Below are 16,639 nucleotides of genomic sequence, written 5' to 3'. Positions count from 1 at the left end.
TAGCCCTGCAGTTACACTAACTGCAAGGAACCTACTTGCTAGAAGTGCAAGGCAATCTATGAAAGAAATCTAATAAGGTTCTATTCAAGAACCAAATTGCTTAAAGAAGAATTGAATAATCCGTTCTGAATCCGTAGCGGTTTCACAACTGAATCCTAAAACTGCAGGATATTATTGTCATTAAGTTTAACCAATACACTGAGTTGTTAAACGGTAGTGGTGTCACATTATCTTTTTTTTCTCTCTTTCTTCTTATTGTCTTCTTTTTTTCATATTCTATTTTAACTATAGAACATACACATACTATCTTCAACTGGAACATATCCTTTGATGTAAAGGATATATAATTGTTCTGGTGCAATGTGTCATCATATCACATACATTTGGTCTAAGTGGTGTTGGTGGTCTAGATGTATTTTCCTTTTACAATGTGAACACACATACTACATAAATGATTGGTGTTAGTTACATTAATGATGTCGTTTAATATTCATCCATACTTATGCTAACGAAGGTACAGGTAAAAGTTCTTCTATTGTTGTTAAAGGAAATATCATTATATCACATGCCTATACTATGTTTGAATCATGGTCGACAATTCTTGATTCATGATTCAGTATAATGCATCAAGTTGAATTGATTACTGGTATGCTCTATCAATCTTTACTTGTTTCCATTCCAACTTTTTTTGGACCAATAATACCGTGGAGAAATACTCTGTTAATGATGTCTTATTTCCATTAGCTAAGCCCCCAACGTTACCTTATAAAAAGGAACCTTGTTACATTAACTTTTTAGCGATTGAATCTTTGAAGACTATTGCCTAGAACTGAAACTTAACAAATTCACTTTCTATATGGTTCCTGATATTTTCTATAATTTATGGCAAAGCTTTTAATGTTGCCTTAACGTTTCTAACTTATTTTCATAAACTGAGAAAAGCTACTTCATAAAAATAAATGTAATGGATCTCAATCGCATGATCAAGATGGCTGAGATATTGCACGATTGCCCAGCTTTCCAATGAAATCTTTCATACAAGGTGTAGCACAATAAGTTCGAACCACTTATCACTGATATCGATTCTAGCATTGATTGCTAGATAAAAATCACTGCTTCAGATTGAAATGTTATATTATTGATATACATATGTATGTATGTATATGTAAGTTCAATAATGCTCCTGAGCCAAAAATCAAAATTTTGATTGACTCAAAAGACTCAAGTTGATTTTTTACACACGAATCATGTTTCAGTAAGGACTAAAATGAGAAATTTTACCTTTAAACGACTTTGGTAATAACATATTGCTCATTTATTTCTCGATGCACTTCGAGTGCAACAACTTCTTGAGATTGATTAGCTAGTGAATATCAGTTATTAATATCAATGTCGTACCGATGAAAATGTGGGTGCTGCAGGCGAAAGCAGACGAAATATAATTTCGGCAAACGGCGGACATAACAGAGTCATAATAAAGGAGTTTTTTTGATTTCAGCAGAATAGCACATCCAGCTCATCAAACAATCAAACTTTTACCCACTAAGTTCTCTCGAGGGCATGTTACCTTGATGAAAGATTTTCATATTGCTGTTATTGAAATTTGGGGGAAAAGAGGCGCTACTGGTACCTCTAGTCTGCCGAGACTATAAAATGGTTGTGATCAAAGGTATCCTTGGAATGATTTGACATAAGGTCGAACCAAAGAACCACATAATCTAGTACCACGGAAACCGGTAGCACACAAGACAGAGTTTCAGAGTTTGCATTGTCCCAGTTATTAGAGAGGTCCCTTCGGGGTATACGTAGTGACTGTGGTTTAAACCATAATTCGCGGAAAGAAAATGTTGGTTAAAGGACTGATGCAAGGTAAAGTCTATAATTCGAGATAAGTTAGGTAATGCCAAGACAACAAAAACATACCCCGCAGAGGACTGCGGAAATGAGTTGGTACCAAGTGTAGATGATACGGATGGATGTATGACTTATCATACACGCATACCTAGATTAAGTGTTTCTGATGTTTTTCTCCGTAATGGATGTAAGGTATATTATACAAGTGAAGAATTTTCCTTCCTTGTCCGGGTATGTTCAGGATTTACTCTGTTCATACCAGATGTACCATAGTGTGTTTTCTGTGCGTAAGAACAAGACTTATTTGATAGATGCGTGTTTCGGTCTACCGATTACGTCTCTAGGGGTTGTTACCGACTCAAGACAAGCCATCTCATCTGCGTGATTGCAAACGGAAGTAATGAGTAGTAGCTCGTGTAATTGAGCAATGTGCTTGTACGTGGACAGCGATACGGAGTGTAAGATACACAAAAGGACGGCGGTGAGTCGTCAAAAAAGACTCATCCTTTTCGACCCATACAGGATAAGACCATAAAACGTTAAAAAGTTCTTGAAAATAGAATTGTCTGGAGAAGCTATTGCTGGGCTAGCTATATGAACAATATAGTAGTCCATAAATATTTGCCCATAATTAACTAAAATAATTTAAGTTTTCCAAAGATTTGGTTCCTTAAAAGTACTTCAGAAACACAACAATGTTGCAGAGAACGAGTTCCCTTATTATCCCTTTTTGGACTCGTTCTTAAACTAGTTTTTTTAGAAAGCTATGCCAATGATTTAGTTTCTTCTATGTTCCAGAAAACGAGTTCTACTATTCATGAATCTGGAGTGGTTCTTTTTGGACCCGTACTTAAACTAGTTTCTTTAGAATGGTAATGCCAAAGATCTGATTTCAAAAAAAAAATACTTAGAAATATTTCAGAATAACAACAATGTTCCTGAAAACGAGTTCATGAATCTGAAAAGTTTGAACAGATCCCAAATTTTTTTTTTGATTTATTTTGTGTTAAAAAATGCAATTGGACGAAAAGGATTGAAAGGATTGTGTAAAATACTATACAAAATAGAGAAATATGTAAAAAATTTTACAAGAAAACGATCACGAAAACTATTTCTTGACTTCTAAAGTCCCTTTTCGGTTTAACCTCATAAATCTTCATAACATTTTATAATGGAATAATATAGTACCAGAAGAGTACATTATTGTTTTAAGTAGTTCTATCACTGTATTCAGCAGCTGAACATATAGAACGTGAGTGCAAGTGATAGAATGTAAAACACAATGTTTTATTATTTTCATTAGTGTGAAAAAAGAACCCCAATATTGTTCTAGGATAAACAATGGACTGGCAGCCAGTCTTTGGTTATTAATTTAATATTCTAAAAATAATAATAAAAATTTTAAATTTAAGTAAACTCACAATAAAATTAGTAAGGCTAAAATTAGATAATTAATAAATTATGTTTCATAAATATTAAAATAACTACATAAATATGATTGGTGTGAATAATATTAAAAACATTTATGAGGTGTTAGATATTTTTTTAAGAACTAGCTGTGTTAAGCATTTAACATCGATTAACTTATGTATGTAAATAAATTATAATAAATTTTAAATTATGCATTTGAAAATTTTTGATTTTGTGTAAATTTATAAATTATTTCATCATGTTACAAGATTCATCATGTCCCTGATAAAAACACAAACATTTAACAAATGTTTTCTATTCCGCTATTCAAATATAATGAAAATTTCTTTAAACTTAAACGTTCAATATCGATTGTAATGTGATATATGACAAGAGAAATACTGTGCTGACATTGTTCCAAAAATGTCAATATTAACGAAATATATATGATGAGTACAATGTTCAATTAACATTGCATGACAAATACTTAAATTCATTGATTTTATTTTTATACATACTATTTTATTTTTTCTCTAGTAATTTCGTGCTTAAGCATAGTTACAACAACAACAAAAATATTCCTAATGCGACAAAAAAAAAAATAACTAGAAATAACAATAAATAAATACGTTTCGAATAATGTGACAGTGAATGGAAAAATCATCAACAAACGATAGTGGAGACAATTTTCAAACTCACACCAACAGTTGGTGGTAAAAGTTAACGATCAGTTATTGCTTAAATTCTTCAACAATAATTTATATTCCCTGAACAAATTTTAGAACTTGTTCTAGAACGAGTGTAAAGAGAACCACAACCTTGAAAGTAGTGATATCGTCATTACTTCTAGAACTAGTTCCTCGGAACATTGTTGTGGTGGTTCGAACATTGAACGAACATTAATTGCTGAAGCTATTACGGAGGCATATTTTGTCCAATCATTTCTTAATTAGAGAATCAGTTTGTTATTCTACTTTTCTCCTGGTTAAATTAAGGAGATCATCATTATAGCTATACAGTTCAGGTGAATTGTTGTAAACTTCCATAATTCTAGGAAAATCTTGATCTAATAAATTCTATCAAACAAATATAATCTGTCAAATAGATTGGAATCTCTTCATCAGAGAATCAGTTATGATATGCTGTTTGTATAGTGGATGGCTTAATGGTATAAACTAAGGCTGTTCAAACTCTCTTCGAAATCCTATCTATCTATTAGGTTGCGTTGTTAAGTATAAGAAAACGTAATCTGTCAAAATTAAGTTGGATTGCGAGATTCGCTTATAATATAACGAATATACTTCAAGGCTTTAAATTTCCACATTTAAATCAAATGATTAGGACAACTAACCCTTATTTCGAGAATATTTCTTTAGTTTACTTAAATCAAAAATGCATTCATTCTCAATTCAACATCGTAATTATCAATTCTGAAATCAAGTACGAATCGTGCTTAAATCAAACCCATTTTGGGATTAATTAAATTTTTTTATTTTTATCTCAATGATTACTTTGACCCAAAAAGACTTAAATTATGTTTTCTTACTTAACGGAAACGTAATGGACTATAGTTTTTTTTACTGGTTTTAAGAAAAATTGTACTTCTGAAACCGCTCCAATCACACTACTGAGATGGCTCTGTTGATTCGACAACAGCACCTAGGGCCACAAAGACCCACAGTAATGAGTTGAGTATGTTTTAGAGTAAACTCTAACACACTCAACCATGAAGGAAAATCGCCGATAAATTAAAAAAAGGGCAGTGACGACCTTACACCACAACTCCGCTTTCGTCTTGCCAATTACTCCTTTCGCTTTCGTCATCAATTACTCCATACGCTCTATCGAATCAGAGTAAACATCAAAAAACACCAGAAAAACTTCACCTCGTATTCCCAATCTTTGCATTATCAGCTCAAATCCATCATTTTATTAATCCACAGTCATGCTCTGTAGTTTGTACCGCTCCTAGCATCTAGGAACGATAACAGAAATTCATCATGAATATTATATTTCACCGTGTATGTCTTTTAACCTACGTGGATCCCGAAGGAACCTCAACCAACTGACCAGCCAGGAAAAGTCCTGTGGGCAACTGGTGCTCTGGTTAGACCTCTTTTCAATTCATGCAAAGACTAGGCCAGGCAGTGAATTGTAAAAACCAGTTTATAGTCCCGGCAGACTAAAGGTATTGGTAACACCTCTTTTCCCCTGGATTGCAATACACCAAGATGCGGTCTATCATCAAGGAAACATGTCCGGGCAGGCTGATTTGGGTACGATTTATTGAAATCAGTTTTTGAGTATAATGATAGAATTATGTTTGATGTTGCGATTAGATAAGTATGAAAGCTATTAATTTTTCCGCCTTTATATCCTAAAATTTATATTAACCCGAACAAATTTCATCCCGAACTTCTTTATATTTTAAGAGATTTCCATCTGGAACCAAAAATAAGTAATAATCTTTTTCTCTGCAATAGAGACCCAGAAAGTTATGAATATTCTTTAAGTTGTGATAATAAACCACATGAGATCCATCTCGTTTCTCACATAATCATGTGATATGAACATCATCTTATGACTCAAGATTTTGTAAGAGAACTGGGTCCCCTTACAAAATGTTAAGTTTTCGAGAAGTTAGACTAAAAAGAAATAAGTGTTTGAAAACTTTTCTCCATCACTATACATTTTTATAAAAGCAATGCGTATTGCACTGTTATTACAATTTTTATATTTCTGTGGCATTTAAACAGTAAGTATTAAACATTATTGTGCGAGAGTTACGTTTACATGCCTCAATAGAATTGATATTAAGTAATTGTGGAAATAAAGCCATTTTTATGGTTCAACCAACAACGCAACATGATAAAAAACCTTAAAAATATATATTAAAAACAAAAAAAAAAGAAATAACTAGATGACAAATACATATACAGTGGAGACAACATGACCAAAACATGAAAATAACAGCTAGTATTACGAGGGCAGAATTAATAGATCAATAGAATTAATTGCTTTTTACAAAAACTAAATATTGTATAAGATTCTGATTTTAAGTGTATATAGCTGAATTAGGAATTACTCAGTGACTTTATAAGAAAAATATGAATGCTTGCAAAGATACAATTTAACTTTTATTTGCAATTAGAATTCATCATATTAAGTGCATCTCAAGAAGTTGATATCTCTAGGGCTTTTTGATTTAAAAAAGATTTCTCATACCACCTTCGTATTATTACAAAGGTATAAGCAATATTACGATAGAAAATTTAAACTAAATATCCCCAAAAGCTTTAATGGAAACCATTAAAATGCACAATATTATTTTCATTCTTTTCTTCCAACATGGTGACCTCATGTATATAATTCTCAATTGTCTTCCTGCTAGCGAAAAAAACCAAAAACTGCTAAAGAAAAATCGGTGAAAATCATTTTAAAGAATTTCACAAAAGCCAGACCATTTTCATATATAATCATTTACTATTCAGTATAGTTGTTGTTTTAGTTAAGTAATTTCGTAATTTTAAAATAAAAAAAAATAAATTTTTATTTATTTTCAGTTTAAATAATAAATTTTAATTCACTGCTGGAGAAGATAACACGAGCAGAAACAACAGCGGCCACTAAAAATAAAATCTGCTACTTTTAGGAAAATAAAAAAAAAAGAACAGATTTTAATACAAGATATATTTGATCGGGGGCGAAGAGACGAAAAGGCTACAAATATGAACAACATGTTGTTGATTTAAGCAAAAAATTTTAAATGCAAAAACAACATTTTAAAATCATTTTAATAAAATCAATACGCTAAACACACGCTGATCATCATTATTAGTCTATTTAAAATAGAAAGAGATGTTGATTAAGGAGTATCACATCCCACTGCCGCTCACGGTGGAGGAGTATCGTATAGCTCAGCTGTATATGATAGCGGTAAGTATTTGCTATATAATTAATACCAGTTACGAAATCTCATTAAAACTTTTAAGTTCTAAAAATAATCTGAATTTCATAAACTTCTCTATGGTCCCGACTGTAGGTACGAGTAGTATAGTCTCCACTATATATTGGTCTATACGCTCTTCTATAGTTTAGCTGATTTCTCGTCTATAGTTTAGTCTATAGGTTCAACTATTAGATAATAGTATAGACTATTAATGAGCCTAAAGTCTCGACTTCAGATTAGTGTATAGACACCACTATAGATTGGTCTAAAGTCTCGACTATAGATTGGTCTATGGTATCAAATATACTCTGGTTTAGATTAATCTATACGAGAGTATAGAGATATATAGTTTAGGTTATATTTTCATAAATAGATTAGTCGCGACTATATATTTTGATGAGTCCAAAGTCTTGGTTATATATTAATGTATAGACTCGACTCTATAGTATCGGATACATATAATTTAGTTTATGGTCTTGACTGTACGTTAATCAATAGACTCAACTACAGCTCAGTCTGCATTCTTGTCGCAGCTAATATTGGTCTATAATCTTGTTTGTATCCTGGACCCAAATTATGGCATACGATATCGATCGAAATCTCAATAGAATCTAAATGGAGATTTCGATCGATATCGTATGCCATAATTTGGCCCTGGTCAATACTCCATAGTTATTTATATGTATTAGGTTATATTACTTTATACCTATTTTCAAACACTAACAACGAATCCTGAGGATGTATGCAGGACCTTATTTGAGCACAGTTTTATATTGTTCAAAATCAATCCATATTTCCTTGGATCTCTTAATTTCTTTCAGAAATCGAAAAATTATGATTAAACACTTGTTTATTTTGCAGAAAAAAAGTCGTGAAGAAAGTCATGGCGAAGGCAGTGGAGTTGAAATCATTATAAATGAACCCTACGATGATGGACCGGGTGGTAAAGGACAATACACCAAAAAGATCTATCATGTTGGCAGTCATTTGCCAGGCTGGATTAAAAGTAAGAAAACCTAAATGACATTAATAAAATAAAATTTTGATATAAACACAAATCTATAACTTTAGGTCTGCTGCCTAAAAGTGCTTTAACAGTGGAAGAAGAAGCCTGGAATGCTTATCCCTATACACGTACACGTTACACCTGTCCATTTGTGGAAAAATTCTCCTTAGATATAGAAACATATTATTTCCCTGATAATGGCTATCAGGATAATGTCTTTAAATTAACCGGTAGTGAATTAAGAAATAGGGAAATCGGTAAGTTATTGTCGAAAAAAATTAAAACTAAAAAATATTTATATTTTGTATATTATCACAGACTGCATTGATATTGTCAAGGATCAATTGTTTGGCGGTGATTATGTCAAAGAAGAGGATCCTAAATTATATGTGTCGGAAAAAACCGGCAGAGGTCCTTTGGGCGAAGATTGGTTGGAAGAGTATTGGCGTGAAGTAAAGGGTAAAAAACAACCCACAGCTCGTAATATGTCCTTGATGTGTGCCTATAAAATTTGTCGCGTAGAATTTCGCTACTGGGGCATGCAAACTAAATTGGAAAAATTCATACATGATGTAGCTTTAAGAAAAACAATGTTAAGAGCCCATCGTCAAGCCTGGGCCTGGCAAGATGAATGGCATGGTCTAACCATTGAAGATATTAGAGAAATTGAAAGACAAACCCAAGCAGCATTGGCGCGTAAAATGGGTGGTGGTGATTTAAGTGGTGAAGAAGAGGAGGAGGAAGAAGGTATAAGAAAAGTTCAAACTTTAAACATTAATTTTTGAACATTTTAAAACATTTATAGAAAGCATTTCTGAAGGCCATTTGGAATCACATTCGGCAGATACTGAGGAACGTGTGGTTAAAGAACCACCCGTTGTTACAGAGCAACCACCCAGCGAAGAAGTCTCTTCGGATGATGAAGAAGTACCCGAACAAAATAATTCCAGCGAAAGATCTCGTTCTCAAAGTATACAAATGATTAAATCGAAATCTGGCTCAAAACCTGGCGGTCTACACTCACCTCTAGGATCTGCGCATAGTTTTGAGTTACAGGTAAGATTTTAAGATTAATATAAATAGCTCTCTGACCGCTAAATCTGTTTAATGTGGCATGATATTTGTATCCGTGTTTAAACTTGATAAAAAAAACTTGTTTTATGAAAAAAAAGCATTATGAAATTTGGATTTTGGAAGAACACTTTCTAGGACAAATCTTCCCAATCATATTGCCAAAAACAAATTTCATAAATGTGAAAACAAAAATTCCAAACGAATCAAAATTCTTTTAATCGATCAATCAAAGGTGAGAGATTAAAATGTATGACTGGTGACTGGAAAATGTTTTGTCTTCTTATTTCTTTTTTTGGTTTCTTTACTTTACTTTATTTTCTTTTCGGTTTCTTTTATTCTTATCTTCTTTATTTCGCCGTCTCTTTTAACGTTTCCTTGCAAATGCAAAATTATTCTACAAAATATTTTTGCTCATAACTCTACATTTCGTTTAGCAGCATGCCAAAAATGCTAAGCGTAAAAACGTAAGTTATTTTTTTTTTTGTAAATTTTGAATGTTTAATGTTTGTAAATTAACACTGAAATTTATTTAACACATCAGTAGTTGTTAACACGTTTACTTAAAATGATTGAATACACATTACAGGTGGCTAATTGGCGTATGGAACGTTTGGAAGTTGATTCGAAATCAAATTCGGAAGAAGAATTTTTCGATTGTGTGGGTAAGTTGTTATCAAACTTATAATAGACATGTTTGCATTTTTAATTTCATATCTCACCAGAGGAAATTCCAATTTCAGATACAAATGACAGCAATTCTTTGGCGAAATGGAGTTCATTGGAATTGTTGGGTGAACCAGACGATAGCCCGCCGCCGCATAGTAGTGGTCAAGGCAAGAGTAAACAGGAGGATAGTATATTTAATCAAGATTTCCTAATGCGTGTTGCCTCGGAGAGGGGTACTAGAAGACAATTGCGTTCATCGCAAAGCGTGGAAAGAGGTCATGATATATCACCGCCTGGTTCGCCGGGCACACCATCTTGTTCCACCACCATTTTGATATTGGTAGTACATGCTGGAAGTGTATTGGGTAAATACCTTAAAACTGCCAAATATAGTTCTTTGTATTATATATTTGCTTTCTATTAAGATGCTACCAGTGAATTGACTTCCAAAAAATCTGATGTCACCACATTTCGTGGTTCTTTTGAGTCTGTTATGCGTCAACATTTTCCGAGCCTATTAACCCATGTAACCATTAAAATGGTGCCATGTCCATCCATTTGTACCGATGCTCTGGGCATTTTGTCTAGCTTAAGTCCATATTCATTTGATTCTTCGCCCTCAGCCGATATACCCAATATAGCGGATGTTCCTATTGGCGCCATACCATTGCTGGCCGTCTCATCACCAGAATTTCAGGACACTGTCAATAAAACCGTACAGGCAGCTAATATTGTTTACCAAGAATTTCTTAAATCAGAGGAAGGTCATGGTTTCTCTGGACAAATTGTAATGTTGGGAGATTCTATGGGTTCTTTGTTGGCTTATGAGGCTTTGTGTCGCACTAATGGCAACGATGGCACCAGTCGTTCCTCACGCAACACAGATGATGATGAACGTTTTGATGATACTGAATTGGATGCTAAACGTTTATTGGTGGCACCCTCACCGCGCCGAAGACGTTCCTCTTCCTCGAGTGATTCGAAACATGCAAAACTAGACTTTGAAGTGGGTGACTTTTTTATGTTTGGTTCCCCACTATCTATAGTATTGGCAGCTAAAAAATTACATGATTCTAAAACTGGTAAGCATCCCAAAAAAATCACTTCAAAATGTCTTCAGTTTGTGTACATTTTCTTACTTGCCAGCTCTACAACGTCCCAACTGTAATCAGGTTTATAATATGTTCCATCCTACCGATCCAACGGCTTCCCGTTTAGAACCTTTACTAAGTGCCAGATTTTCCATGCTGGCACCGGTTAATGTACCCCGTTATGCCAAATATCCACTGGGGAATGGTCAGCCATTGCATTTATGTAAGATTCTTTATATCTCCAACTAAAGCTTTGCAAGTAAAATTTATTATTTCTTTTCCTTTTTAAAACAGTGGAGGTCATCCAATCGAATCCCCAACATTTTAATGACTCCAACAACATGATGTGCGGTCGTCGTTTATCAGATGCTTCCATGCAAAGTACAGTATCCGGTCTTATAGAAAATGTATCATTAAGTACCATTAATTCATGTAAGTTTGCTAGCTAGTAGAATTTAGAAACTCCTAAAATCCCTTAGTTTCTGTAAGCCCAACATAACCCTTAATACAACTGTGAAATGTTATTTTTCTTTATTTTGACTTTTCCAGTACAAATGAAATGGTGGGGTACGAAACGTTTAGATTATGCCATGTATTGCCCAGAAGGTTTAAGTAACTTTCCAGCCAATGCTTTGCCACATTTATTCCATGCCAGCTACTGGGAAAGCGCTGATGTTATAGCATTTATATTAAGACAAGTAAGTTTTTCTTTAATACATGTATTCCATGGAGATTAAACGTTATTTATTTTCTTCAGATTGGTAAATTTGAAGGCATTCCATATGTTACATCCATGGACAACAAAGAAACTGTCCACTTTAATCCCGGCCAACCGAGAGAGAAATGGATACGCAAACGTACTTCGGTAAAATTGAAAAATGTAGCAGCCAATCATCGTGCCAATGATGTGATAGTTTTAGAGGGACGTGAACAACGTCTGAATGCTCGTTTTATGTATGGTCCTTTGGATATGATCACTTTGCATGGCGAAAAAGTTGATATACACATAATGAAAGATCCACCCGCTGGCGAGTGGAGTTTTCTTAGTACAGAGGTTACCGATAAAACTGGTCGGATTTCCTATAGCATTCCCGAACATGTAGCATTCGGTTATGGCATTTATCCCATTAAAATGGTAGTGAGAGGAGATCACACTTCAGTGGATTGTTATTTAGCGGTGGTGCCACCCTTAACGGAATGTGTAGTCTTTAGTATAGATGGCTCATTTACCGCCTCAATGTCGGTGACCGGACGTGATCCCAAAGTAAGAGCTGGGGCAGTAGATGTTTGCCGTCATTGGCAGGAATTGGGTTATTTATTGATCTACATAACCGGTAGACCGGATATGCAACAGCAACGTGTTGTTTCCTGGCTGAGTCAGCATAATTTCCCTCATGGTCTAATATCGTTTGCCGATGGTCTTTCCACTGATCCGTTGGGTCATAAAACTGCTTATCTAAATAATCTGGTGCAAAATCATGGAATCTCAATAATGGCCGCTTATGGTAGCAGTAAAGATATTAGTGTTTATACCAATGTGGGTTTAAGATCAGATCAGATATTTATAGTGGGAAAAGTGAGTTTCTCTTTTAAACAAAATTTTTCTTATAATTTTTATTTTAATATTATTTGCTTTAGGTGAGCAAAAAATTACAAACCAATGCCATAGTATTAAATGATGGTTATGCTGCTCATTTATCGGCTTTGCAAGCTGTGGGCGGTTCTCGACCCGCCAAAGGCAATGCTCGCATGGTTATACCACGCGGTTGTTTCAATTTACCGGGACAAACTACTAATCCTCGACGTAGAAGGTAAGTTTCAATTATTTTTCTAATGAAATATATTTATGTATCGGCAAGTTTATGTAGTAGAGTATACTATTGATGCAAGTATTAATCGTATGTATATAATAAAATCACCTCAGTCCACAAAAGAAAAAATCATAAGAACTTGAATTGTTATAGATAAGTGAAAGATGAATAATTTATTTAACAATTTTCAATAAAGACCTACTTATTTTCAATTCAAGTTATTATGTTTATTAAAACCTCAGTAATTTGTAATTACTAAAATGTAAAAAAAAATATAAATCAAAATATATGTATGTATGTATATTTATAAATGTATTTTGTCTTAAAATCAAAATCTGCAGCAGCACATTAATTAAAATTGTATGTATAAATGAATGTAAATAATTTTTGAGTTATTTTTTTCGATATTTAATTTTTCTAATACACGAATTCATAATTTTATCTTTGGTTTAAAGCTGGTTTAGTTACTTAACTAATTTACTAATAAAGCTTTTTTAGTTAATATAGTTACTGGCAATTTGATTTGTTAATTTTTATTGGTTTCTGTTTTATTTCTACTAACACCAATTATAATAATTTCTTTAAATTTTTATTTATATTTTTTTGGCAAAACCTAAACAAATACTTTAATTTCAAACAACCAGCAATGCATTCGATAAAACTAACACAACCAACAACTTGCAAATCTATGAAGATGAAGAAGATTATGATTTTTGAAGAAAACAATTATAGAAAATTGAATAAAATATTTAAACGAACATTATTTTCTTTTTATAAATATCTATTGTAATTGAATTTAAATGCAAATATTTAACAATTTAAATTGATTAATCATTATTAACAATATTTATAAATAATATACGAATAGTACATAATATTGTATGTATATAATATATAATCAATTGTTTCTTTTACATATATAAATATTTATTTAAACACATTCATATGAGAAGGGTTGTGATGGAATGAAGAAGACATAAAAACCAATAAATTTTGGCAGAAACTTCCACAGTTATTAAACGAGATGAGACGTGTCATTTAGGCATTATATAGGGAATGTGGAATGCAAAATTAATCTCTTATTTCTTCCGTTAACGAATCTACTGAGATTTCAATATGATCTCACTTTTATTTATCCAAAATTTGCCTTAAACGGTTTAAAATCTTATCTAACTAGAGAGAACTTTCCTACTTTGAGATTACTAATGTATGAGAAATAATCAGTATAGAATTAAGCTTGTACTACTAGTTCAAGGAAGAATCTTTCTTAGAAGTCTTTGAAATTAGAGATGTTATACATATATGTACATGAATCATCTGGCCCATTTATGATCTACCAAACATTTTAAAAAACATTTAACATGTTAGTTAATATCACTCTTTATTGTTAATAAGGTTTTAGTTCCAAGTTAGTCACATTCATTTTATAAGTACTTTCCTAAAGAGTTCGTTTTTCCAAAATGATCTCATTTGAATATTCCAAAAAATTCTTTAAATAAAGATCTAATGAAATCTAAACAGTTTTACAATATGCTAATGTTAAAATTTTAGTTTTTATGTCCCTCTTACAACACACCCTTCTTTATATGTCTAAATGTTTGATTATTTTGAAATGTTTTTAATTTTTACGTTCACTTTTTTTCTTTTTTGTGTTTTATCGTTTCTTTTCTTTTTTTTAAACAATAATGATCACTCACCCTCACAATTTCAAAACATCTGCACAATATCCCTTAAAAACATATAATCCTTAACTCATAAAACAATTCCTTGAAACACCCCACCCTCTAACACTACTATCATCACCACTCCCTGTAATTGTTTAAAAAATATCCTACACCATATTAAATTTATTAGGCTGCATGAGCAACAGGACGCTTAAACCTGCAAATATTGAGGTCCACCATCATATGAAAAGGCAAGCCGAGTTGTTTATCCAGAAAAGTTTTTTTATTTCCGTTTTTTAGTATTTATTATAAATGTTGTCAAAGAAAAGAGCAAAACTTAAATTTAAAACAAAAAAGAAACAAAACAAAATTATAAAGTAGAACAATCACTTGTTGTTATTATTACCAAATGATATTGAATAATCACAAAACAAACAAATATAAAAAAACAAGATTAATCATCTTATATTATATTATTAATATCCTAAATCCTTTACCCACCAATCTAACACAACTAACCGCAAAAATCCTCTCCATCATCAACCTTAACTACTCCTCCAACCTACCACTTGTAGCAACGAGACCGGTCTATCTTCGCCAATACGCAGTGGCTACTTAAAACGTAAAACCTATTTTAGTCACCAATAAAACTGAAAGTGAAAAAGCCAAACGATCCAAAGTCATCAAAAAAAAAAGATCCTGTTGACGGGAATATTACCATGTCACCATCAACAACCAACCACCACAATCATTTTGTTAGATGATTAAAAAGCAGTTATAACTTAATAGTTGTTATAACAATACAGAAATTCCAGTTCCATTAGTTAAAATAAAGCAGTTTAGAGAGACGTTAACTATTAGAGAGACGTTTGTTCCATTAATTGAAATATGCCTACTATACACATCAAAATAGCTGAGATATCATTGCAATTTATTCAATTACAAAATAAAACAAACATCAAAAACTATAATATACTCGTATTTAACCAGAATTAACTAAACTATAAAAAAAAACATCAACATTGCTAAAGCAAAAAAAAAAAACAAACTCAACACATCGTTCACATTAAAAAATGCAAAAATATAGCTGGAGAAATCATACATCATTCCAAATAAACAAAATGCGAAATAATTAATACTTTAATAATAATTGTTATTGTTCAATTAAAACTATAAGAACAATTAAGAAAATAAAGACATCGTCTAACATTGTCACGCAGTAAGTACAAAATTAAAAAAAATAAAGAAATTATTTATTATTTTATAGTTTATAATTTTAGAATAGAAATCGGTAAATTATTAATGAAAACATCTGTTGCATACTTTAAGGTGTTGAAACAGTGAAGATTAAAAATGATAAAACATTATGAGAACTTATAAAAACATTGTATTCGCTTAGGTAATAGTTAATAAAGGCTTTTCAAACTACTATGAGTAACTGATTTAATTATTATGTTTCTCTTTTATATAGACATGATTTCTATTTTAACATAAATATATTTAACATTTTTTGATCTTTACTATTGCACTGCAACCAAAAAAGTATGCAATATAAATATAATTTTCTTTACTTGAAAATAAAATTTCTATTTATTTGGATAAAAATATGTGCGTGAAAGAAAAAAATCCTTGATTTATTTGCAGAAAATGTATTGAAAGACTATTTTGCATTTGCATCTTATAGGTACCTGGCTAGAAAGACTGTTTCCTCCTGTTGTTTGATGGTATTACAAACTACATAAAAAAACTCAAACAGAAACCGAAACAAATACTAAGTAATCAGATTAAAAAAAAACAATACATGCTTACAAATCATAAGAGAATATAAATAATATTTAAAAAATATATATTTAAAACTAAATTCTAAAAACTATTTATTAAATTAAAAAAAAAAAAAAAAACTAAATAAAGATATTGAAAACAAGATAATCCCCTTTTTCTAGAACAGAAAGTAAAAAAAGTACTATAAATTGATGTTAGCCATAAAAAAAATTGTAAAATTATTAAATTATAAAAATTGTTCCAAAACTTTAGCAAATTATTAAATTTCTTGTTATGAAAACAAAAAAATAACTATTTTAATTAATTGTAGCTTAAAATATCATTGGCAAAAA

At 31.7% G+C, this 16,639-nt stretch overlaps 1 protein-coding gene across 13 annotated transcripts in view; it reads left to right on the top strand.

Annotated features, from left to right (window-relative positions):
• LOC119604083 (protein retinal degeneration B) overlaps window positions 1-16,426 on the top strand; it is a 43,279-nt gene extending 26,853 nt beyond the window's left edge. For 2 of the 13 annotated variants that reach the window (XM_037956518.1, XM_037956517.1), the window contains exons 2-16: window positions 6,828-7,200; window positions 8,075-8,219; window positions 8,285-8,476; window positions 8,538-8,966; window positions 9,025-9,275; window positions 9,728-9,757; window positions 9,880-9,955; window positions 10,016-10,324; window positions 10,385-11,041; window positions 11,106-11,273; window positions 11,345-11,482; window positions 11,600-11,748; window positions 11,808-12,626; window positions 12,689-12,861; window positions 13,506-13,687. In XM_037956518.1, coding sequence (XP_037812446.1) covers window positions 7,123-7,200; window positions 8,075-8,219; window positions 8,285-8,476; window positions 8,538-8,966; window positions 9,025-9,275; window positions 9,728-9,757; window positions 9,880-9,955; window positions 10,016-10,324; window positions 10,385-11,041; window positions 11,106-11,273; window positions 11,345-11,482; window positions 11,600-11,748; window positions 11,808-12,626; window positions 12,689-12,861; window positions 13,506-13,578 — 3,687 coding nt within the window. In that variant the 5' untranslated portion in view covers window positions 6,828-7,122 and the 3' untranslated portion in view covers window positions 13,579-13,687. Of the gene's footprint in view, window positions 1-5,316; window positions 5,541-6,827; window positions 7,201-8,074; window positions 8,220-8,284; window positions 8,477-8,537; window positions 8,967-9,024; window positions 9,276-9,727; window positions 9,758-9,879; window positions 9,956-10,015; window positions 10,325-10,384; window positions 11,042-11,105; window positions 11,274-11,344; window positions 11,483-11,599; window positions 11,749-11,807; window positions 12,627-12,688; window positions 12,862-13,505; window positions 13,749-14,715; window positions 15,745-16,209 lie in introns of those variants that run through there. The other 11 variants (XR_005231457.1, XR_005231456.1, XR_005231458.1 and 8 more) reach the window with 11 other exon arrangements.
• Window positions 16,427-16,639: the final 213 nt, after the last annotated feature.

The sequence above is a fragment of the Lucilia sericata genome, unplaced genomic scaffold, assembly GCF_015586225.1.
Source record: "Lucilia sericata isolate MDLA Ls3-8-SP2 unplaced genomic scaffold, ASM1558622v1 Contig000360F_arrow, whole genome shotgun sequence".
NCBI lineage: Eukaryota > Metazoa > Arthropoda > Insecta > Diptera > Calliphoridae > Lucilia > Lucilia sericata.
Note: the sequence above shows the minus strand (reverse complement) of the source record. Positions and strands in the feature narration are given on the sequence as shown.